The sequence below is a fragment of the Camelus dromedarius genome, chromosome 8 (genome assembly GCF_036321535.1).
Source record: "Camelus dromedarius isolate mCamDro1 chromosome 8, mCamDro1.pat, whole genome shotgun sequence".
Lineage (NCBI taxonomy): Eukaryota > Metazoa > Chordata > Mammalia > Artiodactyla > Camelidae > Camelus > Camelus dromedarius.
The window spans coordinates 23,192,532-23,218,000 of NC_087443.1; the positions used below are offsets into that span (position 1 = coordinate 23,192,532).

At 44.2% G+C, this 25,469-nt stretch overlaps 1 protein-coding gene across 7 annotated transcripts in view; it reads right to left on the reverse strand.

The window, feature by feature from the left end:
- Positions 1 to 14,762: 14,762 nt before the first annotated feature.
- CCSER2 (coiled-coil serine rich protein 2) overlaps positions 14,763 to 25,469 on the reverse strand; it is a 122,982-nt gene continuing 112,275 nt past the window's right edge. For 4 of the 7 annotated variants that reach the window (XM_031461028.2, XM_064487983.1, XM_031461030.2 and 1 more), the window contains one exon: positions 14,763 to 19,475. In XM_031461028.2, the coding sequence (XP_031316888.1) occupies positions 18,657 to 19,475 (819 nt within the window). In that variant the 3' untranslated portion in view covers positions 14,763 to 18,656. The remainder of the gene's footprint in view (positions 19,476 to 25,469) is intronic. The other 3 variants (XM_031461033.2, XM_031461031.2, XM_031461032.2) reach the window with 2 other exon arrangements.

Sequence of the window (25,469 nt, forward strand, 5' to 3'; positions counted from 1 at the left end):
GACTTTAAAATTGAGGGCAAAAGAGGATATCAAGTCTTTAAATTAGGGTACCTGTTGGGGGAATTGGGCTCAAGAACTCAGACCCAGGAAACCTTATCACAATGGGTGATGGCCATGGGGGTCGGGAGTGGCATGGACAGCACAGGTTGTAAATAAAGATGCAGGAGACAACAGACACTCCTGCACACATCACATCCCCACCCCCTTGCTCAGCCTAAAAGGAAGGACCCAACTGTGTCTAGCTGACCCACTAGTCAGTTGTCGATATGTGAGTGTCTGTGTGTGGTGGGGAGAGGGGCAGAGCTGAGTCTACACTGGGAGGCATGGAAATACCCATTGGGTCAAGCAGAGGTGGGGGAAGGAGTTAAGGGGTTAATCTGGGCCGGCCTGATCCATCCAAGCTGACTGCAAATACTGCTCAAAGGTGCACCTTAAACCCCCAGGGACAGACCTAAGCCAGGAGCTCAGGGAAAGACGACACCCCAGGAACCCCATCACAGATGGACAGGGGATGAATCCCAGCTCTGTTATTGCTTCCCACTGAACTGTTAGCATCTCCTCAAAATTTCATACATTGAAATCCTAATCCCCAGTGTGATGGTATTTGGAGATGTGGCCTCTGGGAGGTGATTAAACCGGGTAGGTGGAGCTCTTGTGAATGGGATTAATGCCCTTAAAACAGAGACCCCAGAGAGCTCCCTCACCCCTTCTGCGGAGGAAGGTTACAGTGAGAAGAGCATTCAACGAGGCAGAACCCTCACCAGAACCCCACCGAGCAGGCACCCTGATGTCAGACTGCCAGCCTCCAGAACTGCGAGAAATTCCTGTTGTTTGTAAGCTTATTCTGTTATAGCACCCTGTGTAAAGCCCCCTGCCCTCCCCCAAAAAGCATGGCTGGACCCCTCCCAGAAGGATGGTCATCGTTCAGCTCGTTCACTTCTTCCCCTACTTTTTGCTCATCTTCCAACTTTCTTCTACACCGTCCTGTTCTCCCCGAGTCTGGGATGGGCTGGGACTGTGGCCGGGAAGCCGGGGGTGCCGGTGAGGGCTCCCTCCGAGCTCGGCCTCCTTGTAACAGGCGCAGTTTCTTGCTGGCGTTCCCTCAGCTCTGCCTTCCTCCGCCAAGCCCTTGGGGATTGTGTGGAAAGCCTGGGCTTGGAGTCAGGAGGGCCTGCGCTTGACCATAACCTGCTCGGCATGTGACACCGGCAACAACACTCATAGTCCCCGCGTCGCTGAGCTGCTGAGAATTCGGCACGACGGGGCATGTAGATGGGACACCAGAGAGGTAATTTCATGCCACCCGTGTGGTTGTTAGTTTGGGTTCGCTGGGTGAGAGAGGACGGCTAGCAGTCTGGGTTTTTACTAGTTGAAACGTCCAGCAGTGGAGGAGAAAGGATTTCTTGTTTAGAACCAGCCCCACGCCCCCCGGGGGACACCCCTCCAGAGCACCCGTGTACGCGTCCTGGGGAACGAGGCCCGGGAGGAGGCCCCGTGGTTGGGATGAAGTGACGCAGAGACGACGGCGGGACCCAGGAGCGCTGCGGGCACAGGCCGCCTTATCCTGGCTGGACCCCAGTGCCCTCCCTGTTGAGGCCGCGGAGGACAAACGCTTCCCCCACCAAAGTCACCCCGACGCGGGAGGGAAAGGACGAACGGGAACAGCATCCCCAGCCAACCGACAGAAGCGTTCCCGCGAAGCGACTGCATTTACGGGAAAAGCCACTGACTTACCTTCTACTGTCGCCTCTCTGGTGGAAACGGGGCCGGTGAGCCGGGCGGAACCGTGTTGTAGAGAAGTCACAGGACATTTCTGGTACACCCAAGGCCAGGAGGGTCAAATTCACGTCTGCCGCGTGCCGTGCAAGCCGGAGAGCCGACAGGTGTGCCCAGGCTGACGAGTAGCCGCACAGAGGGAGGCCGGGGCCCTCCCAGGAAAGGGGACCTGCGGGAGGAGACCCGAACGTGCTGGGTCTTCCGGCCTGGCGGGCAGCAGCTGCGGAGTCGGCAGACGAGCTGACGGGTCTGCAAAGAGGAGAAACCACAGCCCCAGCATAAGCAGAACTGGGGATTTGCTCATCCCCGGAGCGGCTCCATCAGGAAGCTACCTGAGGGCGCGTGGGACGTGAAGAGGCCTGCGGGCGCGGGGCGGGGACCTTCCCGCGCGGAGGAGGGGCTGGGGTCACGCGGGGCCCAGCCCCCGCCCATTCCCCCCACCCTCTCTGCCCGCCCAGGTGCGCAGCCTCCTGGGGTGCTGACGGCATCCGGGGCCTGTGGGAGGGAGGCCCAGCCCTTCCACCTCAGCGGGGTGAAGAACAGAGTTTGTAGGTTTCTCCGGCCAACCCAGGGGTCAGCGCGGCTCAGCCAAGGATTTTGGAGGCGGGCGACACCTAGAGGCCCAGACGGGAACTGACACCTGCGAAGCCAGGCCCGGAAGCCGAGGGCACAGAAGGGAGGGGCTGCCCTTTGCCTTAAGGGGATAGTCAGGAGCCCACCGGCCCTCCCCCAGGCTCCCCGTAGGAGAGGATCGGAGTATGGAGGGGAAAGCACTTTGGGGTCACGCGGACCTGAGTTCAAATCTCAGCTCACAGCTTCCAGCCATGTGATGTGGATTAGGTATTTTTTCCTCCCTGAGCCTGTTTCCTCCTCTGTAAAATGGGGATGATAAACATCAGTCTTTAGATACGGTCTCTGCCACACAAGTGGCTCTGTGACAGGCCCTCGCATGCCTTCTAGAAGCAGCCCTCCCCTGGCTGGTCACCGGCAGCAGCTCCGGGGAGGCCCAATCAGAGACCTCCGTGGGGACTCCCACACTGAGGCTGGGGAAGCCCTCTTCCCTTTCCACACCTCACCTGGGGGGGCAGGGGGAAGTCCGGGCTTAGCCCCACACTAGAAGAGCCCTCTGCCGGGGAGCAAAGCCAGCATGCTGAGCCAGGGAGGAGACAGGAGCGCCCTGCGGGTTCTGGTCCCTGGAGCCCATAACCCCAAGGCCAGTTCCCATTCTGCCTGTGGGAGCCAACAGGCCCCCTGCTTTGCTGAAGCCAGTCCAGGTTGAGAGCTGGTGGCCTGAGAGAGCCTGGGGGTGGGGGTGACGTCTGCAGAGTGCCCAACACGAGACAAAGAGCACAGGGGAAAGGGGGCTCCCTTCCTCCCCATTAGAGGCAGCCCCACCCATTCCCAGCTGGTTGGAGGCCCTCACGGCTGCATGTGCACAGTCAGACCACATGCAGCATCAATCAGCAAGTCCTCAGAGCTCGTCCACAGACAACGGATGGGGAGGCAGGCAGAGGCCCCGGGGAGGGTGGCTCATCCTCCAACTGATGACCAACCTCCCAGGCTTTCCCAGGACTGAGGGGACCTCCCTGGCGGTGAGACTTTAAGTCCTAGAGCCAGGCCAAATCAGGACAAGCTGGTCAGCCTCTGGGCAGTCAGCAGACGGCTGTGCCGGGACCTGGGCCCTGGAATCTAATCACACAGAGGCAGGCACTCCTGTACATAGGGCAGGGGCATCCGCCTGCCAGGCAGACAAGGAGAACTGTGCTGGCCAGGAGCCCTGACTTCCAGGGCCGCCACGGGCTGGCCTCTCGTGGGCCCGCGCACAGGAGCCGTAATGACCTCCTGAAGCAGGACCTTGGGGGCACACACACGTTTCTAGGAGCAGCTGCCTCCTCAGTGCCTTAGCTGGCAGAACTTCTCATGATTTTAAGTAAAACACTTTGTGAAGATCAAGTTCAGCATTTCTGCCTGTTGCCATCCAAAGTTTTAAATTATTTACATAATCAAATGTATTACAACTGTAACCAGCTACTCATCTCAAGGACAGGCACCTTCTTGTAGCGTTTCTTGTCTCCACATGCCCCGCCTTGGTTTTACAGAAATTGTTGTCCCGCAGCCTTTGAGGACACAACCCATCATTTTTCTACAGATGCCAGCACTAAGGACTCTGAAGGGCCTGCAAGATGCGCCAGGGCTTGTAAACTTGCTTCTCCAGGCCCTGCAGCCTCAGGTCGGCGGGTGGGTCCCCTGGCTTACTGCACGTCCCTCGGGGATCAAGTGGAATGGTACCTTCTCAGTGAGGCCAGCCCCGGCCTCCTGCTCGTACACAGAATCACACACACAAACACACACACACACACACACACACACACACACACTCTCTCTCTCACACAGGCTCCTCCTCTCCTGTCCTGCTCTGTTTTTTATAGCCCATAGCATCATTTAAAGGTCTATTTATCTTACTGCTTTTCTGTCTTTCCTACCAGAATGTAAGTTTCAGGAAGGTAAGGATTTGTCTTTTTCCCCACTCTGGTGACTCCCTGACACCTAGAACTGGGGCTGACGCAGAGCAAACACTTGATTAATATCTTTTGAATAAACGAACTCCAGACTTTCACTTAGGAAATACAGAAGAATTCCCCCAGGGAGTTGTGAGACCACCCTCCACCCCTGTCCTTCACCATTGGAATTCCAAACCCTGCCTTACTAGGAAAGCTATTTCCTGAACCCCCACTCTGGGCCTGGACCCACCCTAGTGTTACCAAGTCCAAACTTGTTCTGCTCACCACATCGGGAGACTAGGTGTTGGGGCAAGGAATGGCGACTTTATTCGGAAAGCCGGCAGACCAAAAAGATGGCAGACTGATGTCTTGTAGAACCATCTTCCCCAAGTCAGAATTCAAGCTCCTTTTGTACTAAAAAGGGGAGGGGGTGTAGTTGGTTGTTGCAAACTTCTTGGGGTAAGAATTCTTTGTTCTTGGAATCCTTTGTTCTTGCACCTGTCCAAGTGGGTCAGGTCATGGTGCCCCTGTAAAACCTCTAACAAAATAAACGTTATTTTCTATTCTGCAACTTGTTATCTTTATAAGTGCAAATGTGTTAATATCCTTAAAGGCCAGAGCCTTGAGAATAGGCTCTCCTGTATATTTCAGGCTAAAGGCAACATTCTTGTACAAAAGGTACAGAACTAGCAAGACTAATTCTAGAAAACAGGGCACAGGGTTAAAGCCAAAGGAATAGAGCTAGTATGGAGTCAGATGTGTTCTTTACTGTAACACTAGTGTCTTACAAGAAACTCATTTCACCCCCGCAACGCTGGAATGTCTAGGCGGTGTGAGACAGGGATGCTGAGCTCAGACAGGAAACCTAAGACAAGCGGGTGAGTCCAGGTACTGAGGCCACAGAACTGCAGTGGTTAAGGTCAGACCCACAGCCCTGTACCCCCTACAGTTGAGCTGACTGTGCTTTTGTTTTCTCACCTGTAACCCGGGACCTAAGCACCTGAGTGGTGGTGGGACTGAGGCACCACGACGGGTGGGGAGCGCCCGCCCGCAGTGAGCGCCCGGTGCTGGCGCTGTTACTGCGCAGACTCCAGCTCCTGTGTCACCTGGTCCGGACCTGGGCAGGGCCCGGTTGCCCCAGCCTCTCCTGTGAGAGTCTGGAAGCTGGTTCCCTGTATCACTCAGGACGGGACTGAAGGTCAGGAACTCCTACTTCAGTTGTCAACTTTGTGGTCAGCCCATCTCTCTCACCAGTAAAGTTCCCCAGCTGCGGTCCTGCGAACCACAGACATCCACTCCCGACTCCCGGAGCTGGGGGGAGGGGGGGGGCGCTGGGACCGCAGAAGGTCCCTGAGCCAGCCCCCTGCCTGCCTGTTGTTACCAGGCCTCCGCTGGCGCCCTGTCTCCTACTCTGCTGCCCACCCCGCCGCCAGGAGGAACCCCCAGTACCTTCTGTACTGGACTCTTCAGTCTCCTCTGCACTTGAGAAGGACTAAGCGTTCCCTGTTAACTAGAGGCATCTTCCATGTCTGAACAGCCCTGCCTGGAGGGCGCTGCCGTCGGGGCGGCGTTCTTGGAAATGAAGTCGGAGGAGACCTCCAGGCACAGGGGCGTCGCCTCTCAGACGCTCAGGGGAGATCCCGCCCTCAGATAGGCGTCCGAGGAGGGGGCCCGGGGGTCCTGCGATCCTAACAGGAGTCCTCGATCGTCGTCCTGCCTGCGTTTCTAGTTCGTCTCCCGACCCAGAAGCTGCTCCGGAGCGGGCGCCGCGCGCCCCCATGTGGCCATTTCTGGGAATGCAGGTCCTGGAAGCGGTCCACCCCAGGCTCAGAACTGGCAGGGAAAGGCCCTTGGGAAGGAAGCGCCACCTGGCGGCCGGAGGAGGAAGAGGAGGGAGGCTCCTGCAGCCCCTTACCGGGCCTTACTCAAATTGAAAGGCACTTGACAGAACCGGATATTCTACAATAGCCACTTGCAGAGGAGCAGCCTCTCCCCTGGGGGGCAAGGGTGCCGTGTGGCACAGCTCCCACTGTTTTACCCTCAAGGTTCCTTTTTGGCCTGGGGGCTCAAAAAGCAACTCTTGGCCCAGGGACCTGGCCCTCCCCTGAGAGCTTTAGCCTGAGCTGGGTGCATGGCCCCTCTAGGGCCTCCTTGAAATTTTGGGGAGCTCAAAAGAAATGGCCCAGAGTAACAGGCAGGAAGACTAGCACACTCACTCAGCTTCGTCCATCCTTTCACTCAGCAGGACGTATGGAGTGCCCACCAGGAGGCAGTCACTTAGCCGCTCCAAAGCTGCGTCCTCTACAGGCTACGAGCGGCTTTCAAATCTACCCCCCAAAATTCAGTTGTACCAAATGACCAAGCCCCACAGTGAATCCTGTGCACATCAGCAGGGGGCTTCTCATCGTTCCCCTGCCCAGCTCTGAGCCCCAGGAAAAGGCTCATGCACGTCTGGCTCCCCACCCTCTGTCCAGGGTACATAGAAGGGCCTGATGCCATCTTTTGGATTTTGCCTAAGATTCCTGTTGTCCTCCAACAACTCGCTAAAGAAATTTTGCTTCATTGAGTAATTATGCAGAGCATGGCGCGCTGGGATTTGCTGACATTCACTTGTTGTGACAGTGAGAGTTTGTTTTTGATATAATTGGCACAGTCAGAGAAAAGCAGCTAAAACTTCTGGGAAATTGCCTCTTAATATTGTAACACATGATGCAGAAAAAAAAAAATGGAATCACAGCAGTGATGAGCTCAGTTATGTGATTGGGGACTTGTGGTTCCTGCGTGGATGAAACTCTGTGCAACTTGAGATGTTGATAATTTACAAAAGCCTTATGCTCTGATTTCCCTGCCTCCAGCCTTTTCAAAGTCCAGAGGAAATTTGGCAGAGATTGGCCTCTAAAAGCTACAACCAATGCAAAAGCAAATCAGAGAGTGCCTCAGGGGGTGGAGACCGAAACCCTGCAGAGGACAGAGCAATGTACACCTGGAGATTGGAGAACATTTTACAAAAGCGAAACCCACTCGGATACATGGGGTTATTCATTCTGGACTCCAGAAAAACAAACCTGCTTTCTGCTTCCTCCTCTCCCACTGTTGGTAATACCTTCCTTGTCCTAGTACTGTTTACACACATCGAGAGAACCAGATGTCCCGACGGGCAGAGCAGAGTTGTTGGGGATTACTGAACATTTTAGTCAAATTCTCCAACTCTAACCCAGCTTTGGTATGTTTTGTGTCAGGGTCTTGAAAATTCCCTCTGGAGCCAGCCTGTGTTTGGAAGACAAGGAGAAGGTTTCTTCTCTCAACGGCACAGAAGATCCTTAGGGATCCTGGGCATTGCACATGGCAACCACAGTTCAGGGTCCAACTGCTCTTTGGTATGTGCTGGAAAAGGGGGGGAAATGGTCTGCACCAACCCTAACAGAAATACAATGCTAGCCACACAGGTGATTTTAAGTTTTTTAGAAAATATTTAAAAATTTAAAAATGAATTAGTGAAATTAATTTTATAAAACATGTTTTATTTAACCTAATATGAAATAATTTATTACAAAATGTAATGAGTGTAGAAATTATTAATGAGATATTTTACTTTTTCATATGAAACCTGGTGTGGATTTTACACCTACAGGACATCTCAGTTCAGACTAGCCATGTTTCAAGTGCTCAGCAGCCACGTGTGGACCATGGCTGCCTTATTGGACTGCTCAGGTCTAGATTCCATTTCTGGGAGCTCACGACGAACTAAGTACTATCACTGTCATCTTCCAGAGTCCAAACCAGAGTGTCAGGTCCTCAGTGCTGCTTCTGAAGCATAACTGGGCCAAAAGTACCATAAATGTGGGCACCTGGGCCTGAAAGACCTAGTGGATAGTTTGCTGAAGGCTTCACAGGGCATTCCCATCCCTGGAGGGACCGCCTGGGGAGAGGAGGCGGGCTCCTATGTAAACAGGCACACCTGGTCCATTGAGACTCTAGGTTGGCTTTTCCACAGAGGGCACCTCTAGCATTTTTAGTGCTGTTGTTGAATTACTAATGAAATACAAGACCAGGGAAACTCTTATGATTTATTGATATACTGCGTTTTGTTTTTGTTTTGTTTTATTTTTTTGGCAATAAGAAAAATGGAACACAGAAGTTTCCCTCTTTGCCTTGGCTGCCAGGAAACTCAGAACCAAGTCTGCTCATAGTTAAAAGATATTGTCTCAGCCATACCTCCATTATCATCTAGTTGTTGTCTCTTTGCTCTTATTTCAATACTTCGGGGGTTTTGCAGGATTTCTGTCTTCTAAAATATGAAGAAACTTTGGCGTCTTTTGGAAATGGGCAAGGTATGTCTGTGTAAGGAAGTTTCCAAATTTTACCACTAGATGGCAGCGTAGTTCAATAAAATGTATTGGCTTCAACCCACCCCCCCCCCCACCCCCCACCGGAGCCAATTCTGCTATTTAATAGCTGTGTGACTTTGGGCAAGTGACTTTTAACACCCCGAGTCTCAGTTTTATCACGTGAGAAAGGAAGCACTGTTGTGAAATTCAACTGAGATGAAATAGACCTTAAGTAGGGGTAATAGCATTGGGATTAATTGCATGGACTCTGAACCAGATGGTCTGGTTTCAAATTCTATTGTGCTATTTAATGGCTGTGAGATCTCAGGCAGCTTATTTAACTTCTCTAAGCCTTACCTGCCTCTCTGTAAAACGGAGACACTAATGTCTACTTCATAGGATTGTTGTGAGAATTAAAGGGTAGTATACAGGGCTTAGAATGAAGACTGTCACACACAGGACATTAAGGGTCAATGGCTATGATCGCTGTAATTAACACATAAAGCCCCCATCAGAGTACTTGGCACAGTGCTCAATTATAAACTAAAGTTGGTACTACTACCTACACCTGTGAGTATGCAAGATGTTTGAAATGGGGCCTCCGTTTGGCCCCCAGGCTCTTCTTTGTGTGAGGCTGTAGGATTAACTCCAGGCCCTGCTGCCCTGAGGACAAGGGACTTGGAGGGAAGCGGTGGGGTAAGCAGAGAAAGATGTTCTTGGACCAGCTCAGGCCATTGGGAAGGCTTGTGGGGAGTGGGCTGGACAGGTGAGCAGACCTCTTTACGAATGTCACTGTGCAGACTATATATTTGGATTCCATTTAACAAGGCAAGTAAAAAATTTACAGTATTGTGAACTTACTTTTGGCTGCTGGACTATGATTTGTGTTTTCCATTGCACTCGGCATCAACACTAAACAAAATGGGTCCTTCATGTATAATAGTTGCATTTATAAAGACTTTAACTCTGTTTTGGGGCAAATAGAAGCCCTCAACAAACATTCTGGTGTTGTGACCAAGCTTCCTCATTCCTCATCCTTCATTCCTGGGGGCCTTAATAATGGTATTTCTCCAGCATAGTCTATACCTGCGGAACTGAAAAAAAAAGAAAAAGAAAAACCCAAACTCTGCATTTCCTTTGAGACTCACTGTACCTTCTGCAGTTTTCAATAACAATGATGATTTTGTATAAAATTAGTAAGCTACAAGTATATGGCACAGGGAATATAACCAATATTTTATAATAACTATAAATGGAGTATAATTTTCAAAAATTGTGAATCACTATGTTGCACACCTGAAACTTACATAATATTGTACGTCAACTATACCTCAATTTTGTTTTTTAAAAGTGATTTTGTTGGATTTAATTTTTTGGTTTATGTTGCAGCAAAAGAAGTTCAGATTTGGAAAACAAACTTCAGATTGTAGAATTGAATAGTCTATATACAAGTATAAACCCACCAGGTATTACAGTTCACCCCACTGATGGTGCCTTAACCTTTCCTGAAGTTTCTTGGTTCCCATGAATAGTACTGTCCTACCCCATCCGCAACCCCTCATCTCCGTCTCTTCCTGTGCTAAATGTATGTGTATCGGACATGAGAGTCTGTGCTGTGTTTCGGTAGCATACATCTAAAACATGTAATACAAAGAACTGAGAGAAGCCGGGCGAAATCCTTTTGCTTGCTGGCAATACTCAGAAGCTGGAGTAAGAAAGTACAGACCACCTGGATTAAAAGGAGCTGAAAAGAGAGTGCATCTCCTCACCTACTTCAGGCCGACCAGGGGACAGAGCAGCTCCGAGCTCCCATCTCCCTCAGCTACAAACCCCACTCACAGAGGCCCCCCTGCCTGTGCCCTGACGGGCTCAGCTCATCTGTCTCTGCACAAGTCTCTTCTCTCCTCGCAGGCCCGGCAGGGAGTCAGACACTGAGTGCACACGGTCCAAAGGCTCTTGTCTGTGACTTTCTGAGCTTGCACATTTGATTTACAAGTGCTGAGTGGCAGAAGGATAAAATGGTTAAGCATGAAGGGGCTTATTCAGAAAAAAAAAAGGGGGGGGGGGAATGACCATTTTCCTAGGTGGAGAAAAATAATCATCGGTCAAAGAACTTCATTTACATTTAGAAGTTATTAGAAAAGTGAGTGTGAGGTTTGGCCACCAGCTACAGAGAAGTAAATATTGAGAACAAGAGTTGTGGGAAGAATTCTCTTTCTCTGGGCAAACTGAGTGAATCCATGCTGGGAATTTCATAGGTTGCTTGCTTGGAATTCCTTTTCCACTCCTTTTCTTGACGGAGTGCAGTGAGTGTGTGTGGTGGTCCTTAGGGGTCTGGCGGGGCACAGGAAGGAAGAGGAACATTTTGCTGAGGCCAGTTTAACCCAGTTGTGGCATACTAGTGACATTTCACATCCTGTTACACCATGCTCTTTTTTGGTGGGGGGGAGGTAATTGAGTTTATTTATTTAGTTTTATTTTTAGAGGAGGTTCTGGGGATTGAACCCAGGACCCTGCGTATGCTAAGCATGTGCTCTACCACTTGAGCTATATCGTCCCCTCAGTACCATGTTCTTACATAGCTTGTTCTCCATATCCTCCGTTTCAGGGTGTTCATGCATAGTTGTGAGTGAATAAGGGAGACTTCAGGGAATTAAAATGTCCCACTCCAGCCCCCACCCTTCCCACCTTCAGCTCAAATGGCTGGAGAAAGGGAGGATTTTCAAATGCAGTGTCGCGCTTTTTGCAGGTCCTGTTCTGACCTTCTGTTTGCCCACTTGTGTAACACGTGTGCCTGTGACCAGAGAGGCTGAGCGTCAGTCCTGGAGGAGTTCAGTCCGCTAGGGAGGATGAGCTCCCTCCAGGGCCGTGAGGGCTCCCACTCAGGCAACTGCTTCCAGATGCTGTGCAGACACAGAGGGATCAGAGACGGCCAGACAGAAGACTGAATCTTGAAGGATGAGTAAGAGTTCAAGGTGGACCAGGCAGGTCCAAGGGCTGAGAGGAAGCCTGGCGGCACGGAAGTTGCCTGTGGCTTTACAATTTGTTCCTCTTAATTTTACTGTCATAGCGTGTGTCAGCTGGGCTCAGGGAAGGCTCTGGGTCCGAAACTTAAATGAGGACTATAGAATTGTGGTGCTAGCTATGATTAAAGTTAGAAATCCCTCAGGACAAGGAGACCCAACTCTCCCTTCTCATAAGACTTTTTCCCTAGGCTCAAATTAGTGTGTTGGGGGGTGGAGGTGGGGTTCGGGGTGATCAGTTATTGAATGCCTGTGTGCCAGGTGCTTAACAACTGTTGCCTAGGCGATAGAAACGACCCTGTTATTTAAAACAAGAACAACTTCTCTCTGATCCTCAAAGCACGGTCTCATAATTTTTTTTTAAATGTGTAAAATGAAGATTAAAAAACATAACCACCCATAATTTTATCACCATTTTTAAAACGTTTTTATAGGTGTTTACAAGCACATATATTTTGAATTGTACTGCATTAATAGTTTCGTTATTTTGCTTTTGTCCCCAGTTATGAGACTATTTTGAGTAAAGATCATTATAATATGAATATTCTGAGTAAATATTCTTCAAGAGCATTGACTATAGAATTATTCTCTCATATGGATGAAATAATTTAACTCTTCTGCAGTCAAACAGTTATTTCGAATTTTCCTTTCTTTTAAACAGCTCTTTGCAGATAAAGGTATGTGAGGGAGCTGCCCTTTGATTTTTCCCATCGTCCTTTTGCACTTCTGTGGTTGGTCCATTCTGTGACTTAAGTAATGCTTTTTGCAATATTCACAAGTGATTTTAAATCTGGTCTCCTCTGCTTCTCCCTTAAATTCCTGGGGAGTTCTGAAAGGCAGGAGATCACCGTGCTCCGCTCCCTTTCCCTTGGCTCAGTCCCAATGTCCTTTTAGAATAAGAGCAGTCAGACCAAGGCTCAGGGTTTGGGGGTTGGGGCAGAGATGAGCTGCCAGGTTGGACCCAGACTCTTTCCTGAGCACCTCCTCCAAGCTCTGTCGAGCCCTGGATCTTTGAACCTGACTGAGGTGGCAAGGAGTTTTGCATCTCAGCACCAGTCTGCCACGCAGTTTAAGAAACACATGCATTAGTAATTGATCACAGGTCCTATTACTTCTGCTTTCCATTTTTATTCATATTTGCACTTGAACTACCTTTAATTTATATTACATAAGTGCAAAATCTCAACTAAAGTTTGTCAAGAAAACTCCCCTATGACACAGAAGTATTTTTAAACTGGTCATGTGCTTAAAAACGTCCCAGGAGGGTTGAATGTAACACTACCTACTAGAGATTATGTGATAATGATCTAATTTTTGTTTAGCTGTAATCTTAAAAAATTCTAACACAAAGGCACACTAGCTGAGGAAGAATGGCTCTGGAGGTAAGTTCACATGTGATTACAAACATCTCTTTACGTGTATACTTAGCCCTCTTAAGGTTCTTTGGAGAGCTTGTCTGTCCTGCTGGGATTTGATCTCTTCCAAGGCAGGGACTGAATCACTCATCCTCTGCCACAAGATGGAACCCAGGGACTGGCACACGTCAGGTGTTTCAATAATATTATTGCAAAGAATGAAAAGAGATACCTTTCACTTTAGCAGATTAACATTTGAGATGTCCTTTTGCAGAAAACTGCAAATCACCTAGAATATTACCTAAGAAGCATTCATATTCCAAATGGATGTGTGAATGAATTCGTGTGGATTAATAATAGGTCATGTTTTGAAATCTGGAAAATAGCAACACCATTTTTATGGCTGAAAAAGCAGAGAAAAGCCTGTGGAGAACTGTTTTCTTTCTGCCCCTTTTGTTTTTTCCACAGGCTGGATGTTAATTTGAGGTTTGAGGGAAATTCGTGAACGAGGTGAAGATGCTTCTGGATGACCTAAATTTCTCAAGGACCACATGGCAGAAAATGGCAGGTAACCAAAGATATCTACCAGACATACTAGATTTTATGTCTCTACAAGAGAAAGCAATGGAAGGAAAACAAAGCCTGGACTTAAACTGATTGTTAAAGAAAGACTTCAGAAAGTGAGATCTTATGGGCTGAAGTCAAAAAGGGAAGGTCGCTTAAGATAGTTGAGAAACTTCAAAATTCAATCTTGACTAATCAGCTAAGGAAGAGGAGGCAGAGTACTGAAGCGTATCCGATATGGCTGAAAACGGAATTCTTGAATAAATTCAGGTTATTACAAAAGGCCAGGTTTTCAGAGGGAAATGAAGGCAGGTAGCCAAGAACGTAATACAGAAGCAAAGATGAGAAGAGCACAAGGGAATTAAAGCTCAGAATGAAATGAGAGGAGGAGGAAGGGAGTTTTACTGTTATGTCCAGAACAAGATGGTGAGCTGGATGGGATGGAGTTAAAAACCGCCTGTGGGTCCTTGAGCCCCGTGAAGCACCATGGGGTCCTCATCTCCGCACACGGAGCAGCTGACACAGTGATGACATACGTCAGTATCCCACCAGATTACTTAAACCCCGTCAGCAGAAGAAGGCAGAGCTAACTTCTACTTGTCTTTTTTGCGGGGTGGAGGGGGGGGCAAGATTTTCAGAATGGACGTACTAGGGAACTGAAATGACTGCACTTGATGACAGACTAAACAGGACATTTTTGAGTTAAGCTAAGAGAATACTTGCTAACGACTCAGAGAGCCTTAAAACTGATACAGGTGTCTTAAGACATGGTAAATGCCACCATCAAATGTATTACTAATAAAATGCCCTTCACTCTTTTTCTGGCATTTATGTAGCCATTCTGGGTTAATAATAGGATGTATCACCACATCAACTTTTAATATCCTATTATATAATGACTAACACATAGAGCTAAATTGCAAAATAAAATAAATTCCCTTTATCAGTGGGGGCTTGGAGAGTGGTGTGTGTGTGTAGAAGGTAGTGTGTGAAGTAAGAGTTGAAAAAAAAAAGTCAACCAAATGAACAGTTTTTTTTTAGATCTTTGTGGGAAAAAGGTATGAGAAAAAGTACACTGTGGACGTCAATGTGGAGGACAAGAAAATTTTTATAATTATGAACTTTATTTTTATTTACTATGCCAACATTTTCAGGAAAGAGACTTTACATCCAGCTTTTATAATTCATTTTACAAGCAACTTCTAATATACAGTATTTACTCTGAACTGTTTTTTTTTTTTAATTAATGGAAAAAACAATACTGCAGATATTAAGAGATGGTGGTGTTTTTGTTTTTAGTCAGTAATGACTTAAGAGACTTTAAATTCTTAAAGTCAGTATTCTTTTGTTGTGGTGATGCTTTACCAAGGAGAGAGTGGGTAGCTTTTCCCCAACAAGCTTTTCAATCACATGATATATCTTTAATTAACAGCACAGTTGTAGACTGGTGCCCACCATTACAATCATTTACCCAAATATACTCTTTCAAATTGCTGCAGCAGAAAAACTGAAGGGAGGTGTGGAAAGAAAATTTTAAAATAGAATTCAGGCATCAGAATCAAGAAAAACAGCAAGGTCATCACCCCCAAGGAAAAACATCAGGTTTCTGTATTACAGCTATAATTAATGTTCAAATGTGCGCATAGGCATGCAGACATAACCACCCAACCAAGTCATAAACACGAAAACCATGATGTAAGATGGAGAGGAAACTGAAACTATGCTGCAGTCTTATTGGTCTTCATTGCAAGCCTATTTGGTGATTCCAAGTTACATCCTCAGTGCCCTGCAGACCAGGAAACTATCGTGACAACTCTGCTCAGAAGTGAAGAGTGCATCTCTGTGGCCGTTACCCTACAGATGCTACAGGAAGATTTAGAAGTGACAGCTGTAGGGGGATCACGTTCTATGATACATCTGAGTAAAATACTGAAGGGGACAATGAAACATTCAAAGAACTTAGTGCTTTAATGGGAAAAGTGACATGCTCAGGATACAACTGTGAAAGGCTGTACTTGGAACAGCAACAATTATAAAGAAATTCATTTCAACAAAGAAAGCCACACCCAACAGGAGGCATTTCGATATTTCAGGCACAACTCCAAGCAATTAAGCTCATTTAAAGTGCAAATCTGATATTTTCTTTCATATGCAGATTTTTTACTTCTTAAAATACTTAGTTAAGTTCCCTAATACCTATATAAATACAATGAACAGTAGTCTATATGCCTGAAAATATTGCACAAATTAAATTGAGACTCCAAAAGAAAAATCCTAGAAAGTCTCAGTTATTAGAAACACTCTAAATGATAAAACCATATAATCCTTTAATGCCTTAAAATCATCTGCATTTGTACTAATGAACTCCTTAGGCCAAGCTGTCTTGAAAGAATTTGATACGCAGCCCATTAACAGCCAAATGTACAATTCTACATACTCTATATATTCTCTTTCACAAATATGAAACTTAACTAACTCCCATAAAACTTCTTCTTTGGGATCCTGAATTCATACACTGCAACCACCTTCCCCAAAATCACAAGAACCAAGAAAAAAAGTGGTCTGGGTTCCTGTGGAGAAGGATTTGGCACAGAGCTGACTTACAAAAGCACTCAACAGACATCAGGCCAAATCTGAGAGTGACCTCTGATTGTTCAGGTAAGCTACATCCTCACCTCATTTCTGACTTAACATTTACTAAGGAGCAAACGAGCATAATATTTTTGCAGTTTTTAAAGAAACTGAAGGCAAATACTTTGCTGTTTTTTGCAAGCATCCTAGATTTTTTGCTCTTAAATATATTATGCTTCATAATTACATTGCTGAGCCTCTGCCAAGATTAAGGCTCAGCAAAGGTACAGAGGAAGTGAAATGAATTAATATTTCTGTAAATTCATCAGGGAGAAAAAAACAGATTATAGGAGTCAACATTTTTATATAACAAAGACATTTCCCTCAGACTAGGAGGTTAAAAATAAAAATGTTAAACTTTCCCCTAAAGGTAAAGGTCTGCTTGTAAATAATGTTTCGTTAAGAGTCTATTACCAACTTCTAAATAAACCAAAACCAACTAATCAGCATGTTTCACTTTAGGGAAACATGCCCTTTGCAATATAGATCAGTTTTCTTTTTCCTTCAAAAGGAAAGACATGTACCCACTTCTAGCTTCGCTATGACTGTTCATCCCTGTGAAGGAAAAAGAGCTTTCCTGCTATGTCTGATCACTTAGCGCACTAACAACATTCAGACTATGTGAAAAACTTTCTAAACTTCAGTGCTTCTCTGGCAGAAGTGCTGCCAAGTGAGAGTATGATCCTAGATTCGTGTTGCTCGCCTGGTACCAAGTCCAAGAGTGGTCGGTTTCCAGTGAATGGCAGATTCACTCAAATGGTTCCCTGATAGGTAAGGGGAGACTAGTTGAAATGGTAGTAAACGCCTCTTTCCAAATTTCTCTCAAAGCACCTGCTGTGTTGTACGTCTGAAAGGGGGCAACGTACATTTTTAAAAGGAATCCCTAGAAATTTCAGTGACTAATTTTTTGGCCATAATCTCTTTTGATAAATTTTTGGTCAGCTGATCACAACAAAAATTGAGTTTGTAAAAGGCTGTCTGAGAGATGTTGATGCTAATGAAAGTAGCAACAGCTGAACAGCCTAGAGAGGACATGATTTGGGAGAACAGGAAGGCAAATTTACTGAACCATCTGACAACTGGCCCGCAGCATGATTAGGTTAACACGTATGGTCCCTCGGCAGTTCCACAGCCACCTTCCTAGCACGTTAACATAAATAAGCATGTTGCCGTTGAAATATCTTTAAATGCCTTTTAATAAAACACAATTTCCCCTTTCTAATTTTATTTTTCTTCTCAAATCTACTTTTCAAGAAATGTCATTCAAACACACACCAACATAAAATGGAAACCTGGAAAACTCAGAAAAACAAAACTATTACGATTCCAGCTTCCTCAAGATAGTCCTACTTAAATTTATAATTATACTCAAAATATTTCAACTCATTTTTCTATAGAAAATAGTTTTAAATCCCTATGTGTGGGATATTTATTTACACCCCCTCAAAGTTTTGTGCAAACATTTCAAGTTCATTATTCCAGTCTTCGGATATTAGCAGAAAGTCAATAAATATAAATATTACAATAAAGACTTAATTTAAAATATATGCTGTGGAAACTTAAAACAGCTATCATGGATCCATAAGCCTATAGGGTTCAAAATGGAATTACCAGCAGAAATGCTAGCACCAACATATGTTACAGATGAATACACCTTGAGGTCAGGTTTCAAGATGTATCTCACTCAAGCTTTCCAAAATGTATGCAGTAACAAAAACAAACACAAATGGGGTATGTGTGTGTGTGTGTGTGTGAGACAGAGAGAGAGAGAGAGAGAGAGAGAGAGAGAGAGAGAGAGAGAGAGAAACAAGATGCTAAAGCAACGCATAATTGGTTTACATATATAGTATGAAACATTTTTAGCCTGGGGAGTTTGTCTGGTAAATAAATACTGAGACCACAGCAAGGAAAAATAAGACTTAACATAAAATTCCCATTCAAAGCCTGATCGCCTTTATTCGTCACAGAGCTTTTGCATAGACCTTATAAATATACAAATCACTGGCCAGAATTCTGCTTACTATCTTCCATTATCACCAAATCTTTAGTTAAAATAGTAACCATATTCACAGGAGGAACACGTGAAAAGGGGTGAGGCTCTGAGAACCACAATACAGACCTTAGAAGGATGCAATCAGCAAAGCACATGTGTTGCCTGCTAAGTGGAACGCTAGGAATTTTCTGATGTGCAGAGGGATGGAATAACATCATTAGAGCCTTCTGTAGACCTCCGATGGGTAAGCAAACTTTTGTGTTTACCTGAGACAAATATGCTCAAACGCTATGTACTTCAACCAGGATATAAAATGGAAGAGCCAAATGAGTAGAAGCTTTCACATTTTAATTTTACGATTTGCAAGCTTTTAATGGAACCTCCATCACGGTAGCAAACTGCACATAAAGTTTGTTACAGAACAAACCTTTTTCTTTTTTTTTTTTTTAAAAAAAAAAGCAAACTGGTAGGTGATGGCTATTTACTTAATGTATCTTTGGTTTAGGAAGACGAGAATATTGATTAGAGGCCAAACAATCCCCAGAATTCAAACTGTCATTAGGGTTCTGCACGATCTCCTTTCTTCTCATCAGTGGCCTTGGGATGCTTGTCTTGGCCTGGAGGTTTGGAGGCTCTAGTCGGGGGCTGCTTGTTTGTTTTTGTTTGAAAGAGCCAGAAGGGGGGCGGAGCTTAGATGCTTTTAGATTTGGATTACTTGCAAGAGTTGTTTGACTAGATGTTGGCTGCGGTTTTGCTGAATTACATGGTGTGATCATTGGTGACTTCTTACAAGTGTGAGTCCTACTTGGAGATGTTTCAGGAACCGGTGGAGGTACCAAAGAATTCAAAACGGATGGCTTAAGAAGCTGCAAGGATTTGGGCTGAGATGTGTAGCCCTCCGGTGAAGGCTGATTTCTTCCAACTCCCTTAGCCTGGTCTACTGTACTTGACTGGGGAGGCGTCTGAAGAGAAGTGGGTACAAACTGCATGGCACTAATTTGATGACTTGCCGAATGATAAGGCTCTTCAGCATTCATGGTCATGTTCAAGTTTGCTGCGGAGGGTGTACTCTTCGTCACATCCTTAGTGAACTGCGGGCTTGATGAAAAAGGCTGGCCTTCCAGACGATTGTTGCTTTCTTGCTGCAAGCCACGTGTGAAGCTTCCATCCGGATGTGCAACACCCTGATGCGCATCCTGGGCTGTGCGCTCACTGAGGGCCTCGATGTGCTGCGGCTTTGCTAGTTTTCCCTGGGCGGGGTCTGTGGGTCTGGGCAGGCTGCTGGAAGGCTGTAGTACTTGAGGCTATTAAAATTAAACACAACATCAGCAACAATTCATCTTAGAACTACCACCCAGAAGTCATAATATAAGTTCCAACTGGGCTGCGCTGGTACTTACTATGTTTTCATATGACAAGTATGTGGGGTTTTTTTTACATTAAAAAGGAAATTGCAATGTTCAAGTAACTCATGAGACACAAAGAGTGATAATGCAAACAACAAAATGGTACAGGCATTAACACTGAACAAGATCCAAAAGCAAACAGGAGAAAAGAAAAATCTTCAAGTACGGATTTATTGTAGAAAAAAGATTCCTACCTTAACTGATTATTTAAAACTTTATATATAAGAGAGCTTGGCAGAATGATTTCTACAGCACTTTAAATCTCTATAAAACATTCAGATAGTAACTATGACCTTCAGAATATTACCCATTAAAAAAATTTTTTTTTAAAAAGGAAAGCTATATACCACTTCAATACACTTTACTAGAGGAAGCATTAATTTTAAAGTATCAGGTGCTGTACCTCTAACTGACAAAATTATCAGCAGAAAAATACAATTTAGAATGAAGATTATATTCTTGGTTGTGAAAGTCTCAATACCCAAACAAAACTAGGTCAACACCTTCAGCTAAATGTCCTATCTTTAACATTCTTGTTGAAAAGTTTCAGAATAAAATGTTTTCACAGCTTATCTGCTCTGTCTCACTGCTATTTGAAGGATCAGCTAAGGTTCTGATATGGCCGATATGTGGAAAATAGATTTACCCTCCCTGAGAGTGAACGTCCATTAATAAAATTAAAATTAACCAGCCTTTTGAATGCTGTCTAGAGTAAAACACATTTACAATTGCCTGTAACTTGAACTAAAGCTCAGAAGCCCACAATATCAAAGTTCTTAAGGCCAACATGCTTGCACACGCCTCTGGAACTCACTGTGTGATTATATTTTATACAAATCAGAGGAAACATATAACTTCCATTACTTTTGGGCATTCAGTAAAGAAAAATGAACCTTAAGGTTATCTTTCAATGGTCCAAATAGTTAAAGGGTATGTGGAAGAGCCCACTGGTGGTCATACTGTGATACAGGGACGGATGCTACACATTTACACACACACACACTCACACATACTTTCCTCTTAAATAATGTGGGCTGAAAATGTCAAAAAGTTTGAGAAAGGGCTTTGAATGTGAACGTTTTTTAGAGACCACGTTTTACTAATAATATTTTTACTATGCTAATCTACAAACAAATCTACACAGTATCTCTAATTCCTCCAACAGGAAAGGTGAATCTATTTATACTGCATCATTTATGCTTCGCTACTTTTTTCACCTCCTTGACCAGCCCTGCCAGAGTCAGCAGTCAGGGATTAGGTTCTGGAGGGGTTACAAGTGACTGAGAACAAAGTTTACTGACTACGTGGACTGATGGTTGTCATGATGGTATGGGGCTGACTTGCTATTTAAAAAATAATAAATCAAGAAAATGAGTCCTCAAAAATTAATCCATACAGAATATGTTACTCTAAACTCTTATTTTAGAATATACATTTAAAAAAAGTCACCTCAGTTTTTGATTCAAGATAAATGTCCTAGATAAAGTCACTGGGCACTCTCACAATGTATCACCACAGATGACTCAGAGGTACTAAAATCACCGAGGAATTAATTCAACAGCGTCTCCTTGGGGTTCCCTAGAAAAAACTGATCATGTCAAAGCAATATACGCCTCAGAAAGATTAGTAAAAACATAAAGCAGGACCCTATCAAGCAAACCAGAATCTACCTAAGGGAAAAAGAAAAGCAACCAAGGAGGAAGAAAGTACAACAGCAACTGGTTGATTAAGTGGGGACTTGTTTTCCCTTTTCACCTCTTTTCACCTTTAAGAACAAGATGCTAGTCTTGAGTTTAAAATCTTAGAGCAATTTAAGACCTGTGAAAATATCAGTGACAATTTTTAAAATGATGCTATTGTCTATTGCCCATGAGGAAAAAAAAGGTATAAACTTGTGCTACCGGCTCAAAGCATAAAAAGGTATAATTTTCTAATTAAGACAAAGTACTAAACTGATTAAGATAATCAAGCCTCCAGAAAGGGGGCACCATGAACGGTAGATAAATTACCCATTTGCACTGTTCTGATTAATTATATTACCCAACTGACTACTGATTATCAGAGAACTAAATGGAAATTCAACAGTGTCAGAAAGACGTTCTGCTTGTATTAAATGCAGGAAAGCTCAATATCAAGTATTAAAGAACTAGAAAATGATCAGGTTTTTTAATAATAATAAAAATTTGAGTCTGAGAGGAGTTAGACTGAACAATTGTACAAAAAAAGTCTATACTATCATTTAATTACATTAAATAAATCAGTTGTTTCTAAATGCTGAATAAATAATATAGAGCATATATTTTTGTTAAAAGTTTATTTTAGTGGTATTAATTTCCCTATCCCAAAATGAATGTCTTGTTTTGTTATTTATTTGAAAACTAGTTTGAAAATCAATTCTGCTACTGTAAAGAAAAAAGTCTCTTGAAGGAGGTCAAGAAATGACTCTAGTGAGGATCAAGGAAATGGCTTACTCCTGACATGTGGAAGACGGTGTAGAACCGGTTACCCACTAAAGACTGGACTGTCATTAATTACTTGCTGGCAAGCTGAACAAACTGGCTCTTAACATCCAGTAAGCAAAGCAGAGATGTGTTCTCATGCCTGTTGCTTGCAGTACAATTCCCCAAATTCTAAACACTCAACAGTGTTCATACAAAACAGGATATTAACAATTCATCTTGCCCACATTCACTACTACACTACTACATTCGTTTAGAATGAATTCTAAATCTAAAAAGAAAAATCTCATGTTCTTATGGATACTAAGATCAATAGAAAGGAATTTTTTTAAAAAATCATTCTTTTTTTTTAATTTTTAATTTTGGTGGGGGGGAATTAGGTTTGTTTGTTTGTTTGTTTATTTATTTTTAATGGCGGTGCAGGGGATTGAACCCAGGCCCTCATGCATGTTAGGCCCGCAGTCTACCACTGAGCTATACCCTCCCCCACCATTCATTCATTTAAAAAATGTCTGACATCATGCAGTGTAGCAGGTATAAGAAAATACGAAGCTGAACACAATGCTGGTCCTGTGATTGAGAGGCCTCATGAAGAAGATAGCCAGGTAAACAAATAATGAGACCATGTCTAAAGCATAACACGTGGAAACAAAAATTAAACATATGCCTGCTTAGAGAGGTCACAGAAGGCATCCAAGAATTGCAAACATCTGAATTAAGTTTTAAGATGAGTAGGAGTTTGCAAAGTAGACAAGAAGGGAAGAACATTCAGGGTAGAGGCCGAGTACATGCTAAACACAAAGGCAGAAAAGAACATGGTATGAACGTAGTAACTTCAAATTGTTAGACTGAATTGGGAAGCACACGCTGGTGGGAAAGTGTAGGCAAGGGCCAGCTCATAAAGAAAGAACTCAGGTCAGGCTGCTTAGTTCTGACTCTGCACAGTAGATGAGGAAAGGCGCTGTTGAATTTTAAGCAGAGGAATCATAAGATCCTACATATATTTTGGAATGTCACTCTGGTGCAATCAGTGAGAAACGTAATGGGGGGGTGATGAGTTTGTTAAGCAGAACAGCTAGGTAGTATACACCACTGCTAACAGCCTGATTGACAAATTACAAAGGTTTAAAACTAGGATATCAGGGGGTAGGGGGAGGCCTGGAAAGGACTGAAAGAGATTTTGAAGGTGAGACAGGAAGGTGGCTGTTTGGGAGAAATTTAAGATGAGTTCTGGGTTTCTGGCTTTGAAGATGCAAGATGAGGTGCTGCCCTGTATCAAAAAAGACCTGTGGGGAAGTTGCCCACAAGCCTATTCATTCCACAGCCTCAGCAGCCCACAGGACTCGGAAGGCAGAAGGAATTCCCCCACTACTGAGGGGACTTCAGGAAACTCCCTGTTGTCACAAATAAGTAGAGCTTTAGCACTTCACCCTTGCAACTTGCAAAAAGGTTGGTCACTAAAGCTGCAAAATGTGGACCTAGACTTAAAGAGCTAAGTGTGGCTAACTGGACTGAGCAATTTCAAGTCTTAGATACATATACTTCAGCACACTATCCTGAGAATTCTCGATGCAATGCTTACAGATGTCAGAGTGCCAGCAACAGACACTACTGGCTAATTATGCAAGAGGTTGACAGGCATCTTCAGTGATGATCTTAAATGTCTATTCTGGGCTGCTTACAGAGACAACCAGAGACTGTGAGCTCCTTAAGGCATGTACCGTGCTTTATTCATTTTTTTGTTGTTGTAGTTGGTATTCTCAGTATTTGGCACTTAGTAGGGATTAAAATAAACTATCAAAATAATACTTCCCTACTGGGTCAATGATGCAGCACTAATAATCAAATAAAAACAAGTTTTAAAAAACGCCGACGGAAAAAAGGACAGAAATTAACTTATTTGCAAAACAGAAACAGACTCACAGACAGAGAAAATGAACTTATGGTTACCAGGTTGCGGGGCAGGTAGGGATAAATTGGGAGTTCGGGATTTGCAGATACTAACTACTATATGCAAAATAGATGAACAACAAGTTTCTACTGTATAGCACAGGGAGCTATCCTCAGTATCTTGTAATAGCCTCTAATGAAAGAGACTATGAAAAGGAATATGTATATAAAACTGAATCACTATGCTGTACACCAGAACTTAACATTATAAACCTACTATAACTCAACAATAAAAACTATTACACAGAGAAAAAAAAGTTAAAAAAAATGTGTTCTCCAAGTACGTTTGGGCTCAGCTTAAAGATTCATGTTTAGAGGCAGTATGAGGGATTCACTTTATGTTAACTTGAATGCAGCACCCCCCTTGTGACCTGCACCTCCCATGATGACCTACCAGCTATGCCAGAAATGGTTTTTCGCTGGAGACTAGACATTTCTGAGCGAAATGAGTTAAGGAAACTGCCTTGACAAGCATTCAACTATTTTCCATTTCTAATTCTAATAATTAAAAATGATTATAACATGTAAAAACACTTAGGACCTCCTAGAGCACATCAGGATTGCTCAATAAATATCCTTTATGATTATTAAAAGATGTGACAATGATGAATTCAAGCCATGGCCCTTTTGTGACTGGATCTTGGAAGAGAGAGAGAAAAAAAGAAAGTTCTGTAATACTATTATAATAAACTAATTGCTACAGAGTACAAGGTTTCTAGGCTCTAAATACATATTTCAATAATGTCAAGTCATGTAAATGTTTTAAATCCACAGCAGGAACGTCTGATATGACACAGAAGCCAAAGTTCCTCAAGTGCCCTCCTGGAAACATAAACCAGAGCTAGCACAAGCAAGGCATTTTAATGTTTAGAGAGAACTGACATGTGGCTACATGAAGAAGTCTGTGCAACACAGTACTGAATCAGTTAGCTTTTGACCTGGGTCTGAGTTCTGGCTCTATCACCGTCAGTGAGATACTGGGTAAATTATCTTACTACTGTGAGATGGAATTTCATCACTTGTAAAATGAGGATAATAATAGCACCGACACCTCATTGAACTGCTGTGAATCATAAGTGACAACATGCTCACAAAATGCTTAGTGTAATGCCTGACACACTGCAAATACATGACAAATGTTATACTCGGGACTGTAAAAGAACACGGTTCCCCTTCTTTCCAAAGGTAGATAGCTGAACTCCAGCTTTGCATGCATGATCTCTAATTATCCAAGACCCTAGGTGAAAGGTATTGTCCTTTTTTTTTTTTCAAGAGTAAACTGAGGTTAAATGAACTTAGGTAGTATGTCCAAATTCACAAACTTTAGCAAATGGCAAAGATAGAATTCGAACTGACAGACTTTAAAATGTAGCACTAAAACTTTATTCTGTAATATTTGGGTTAATTCCAATTAGTTCACAGACTTTCAGACTATGCAATACAGCCGGAGGATTATTTTTAAAACTCAGAAGAGTCCATGCCA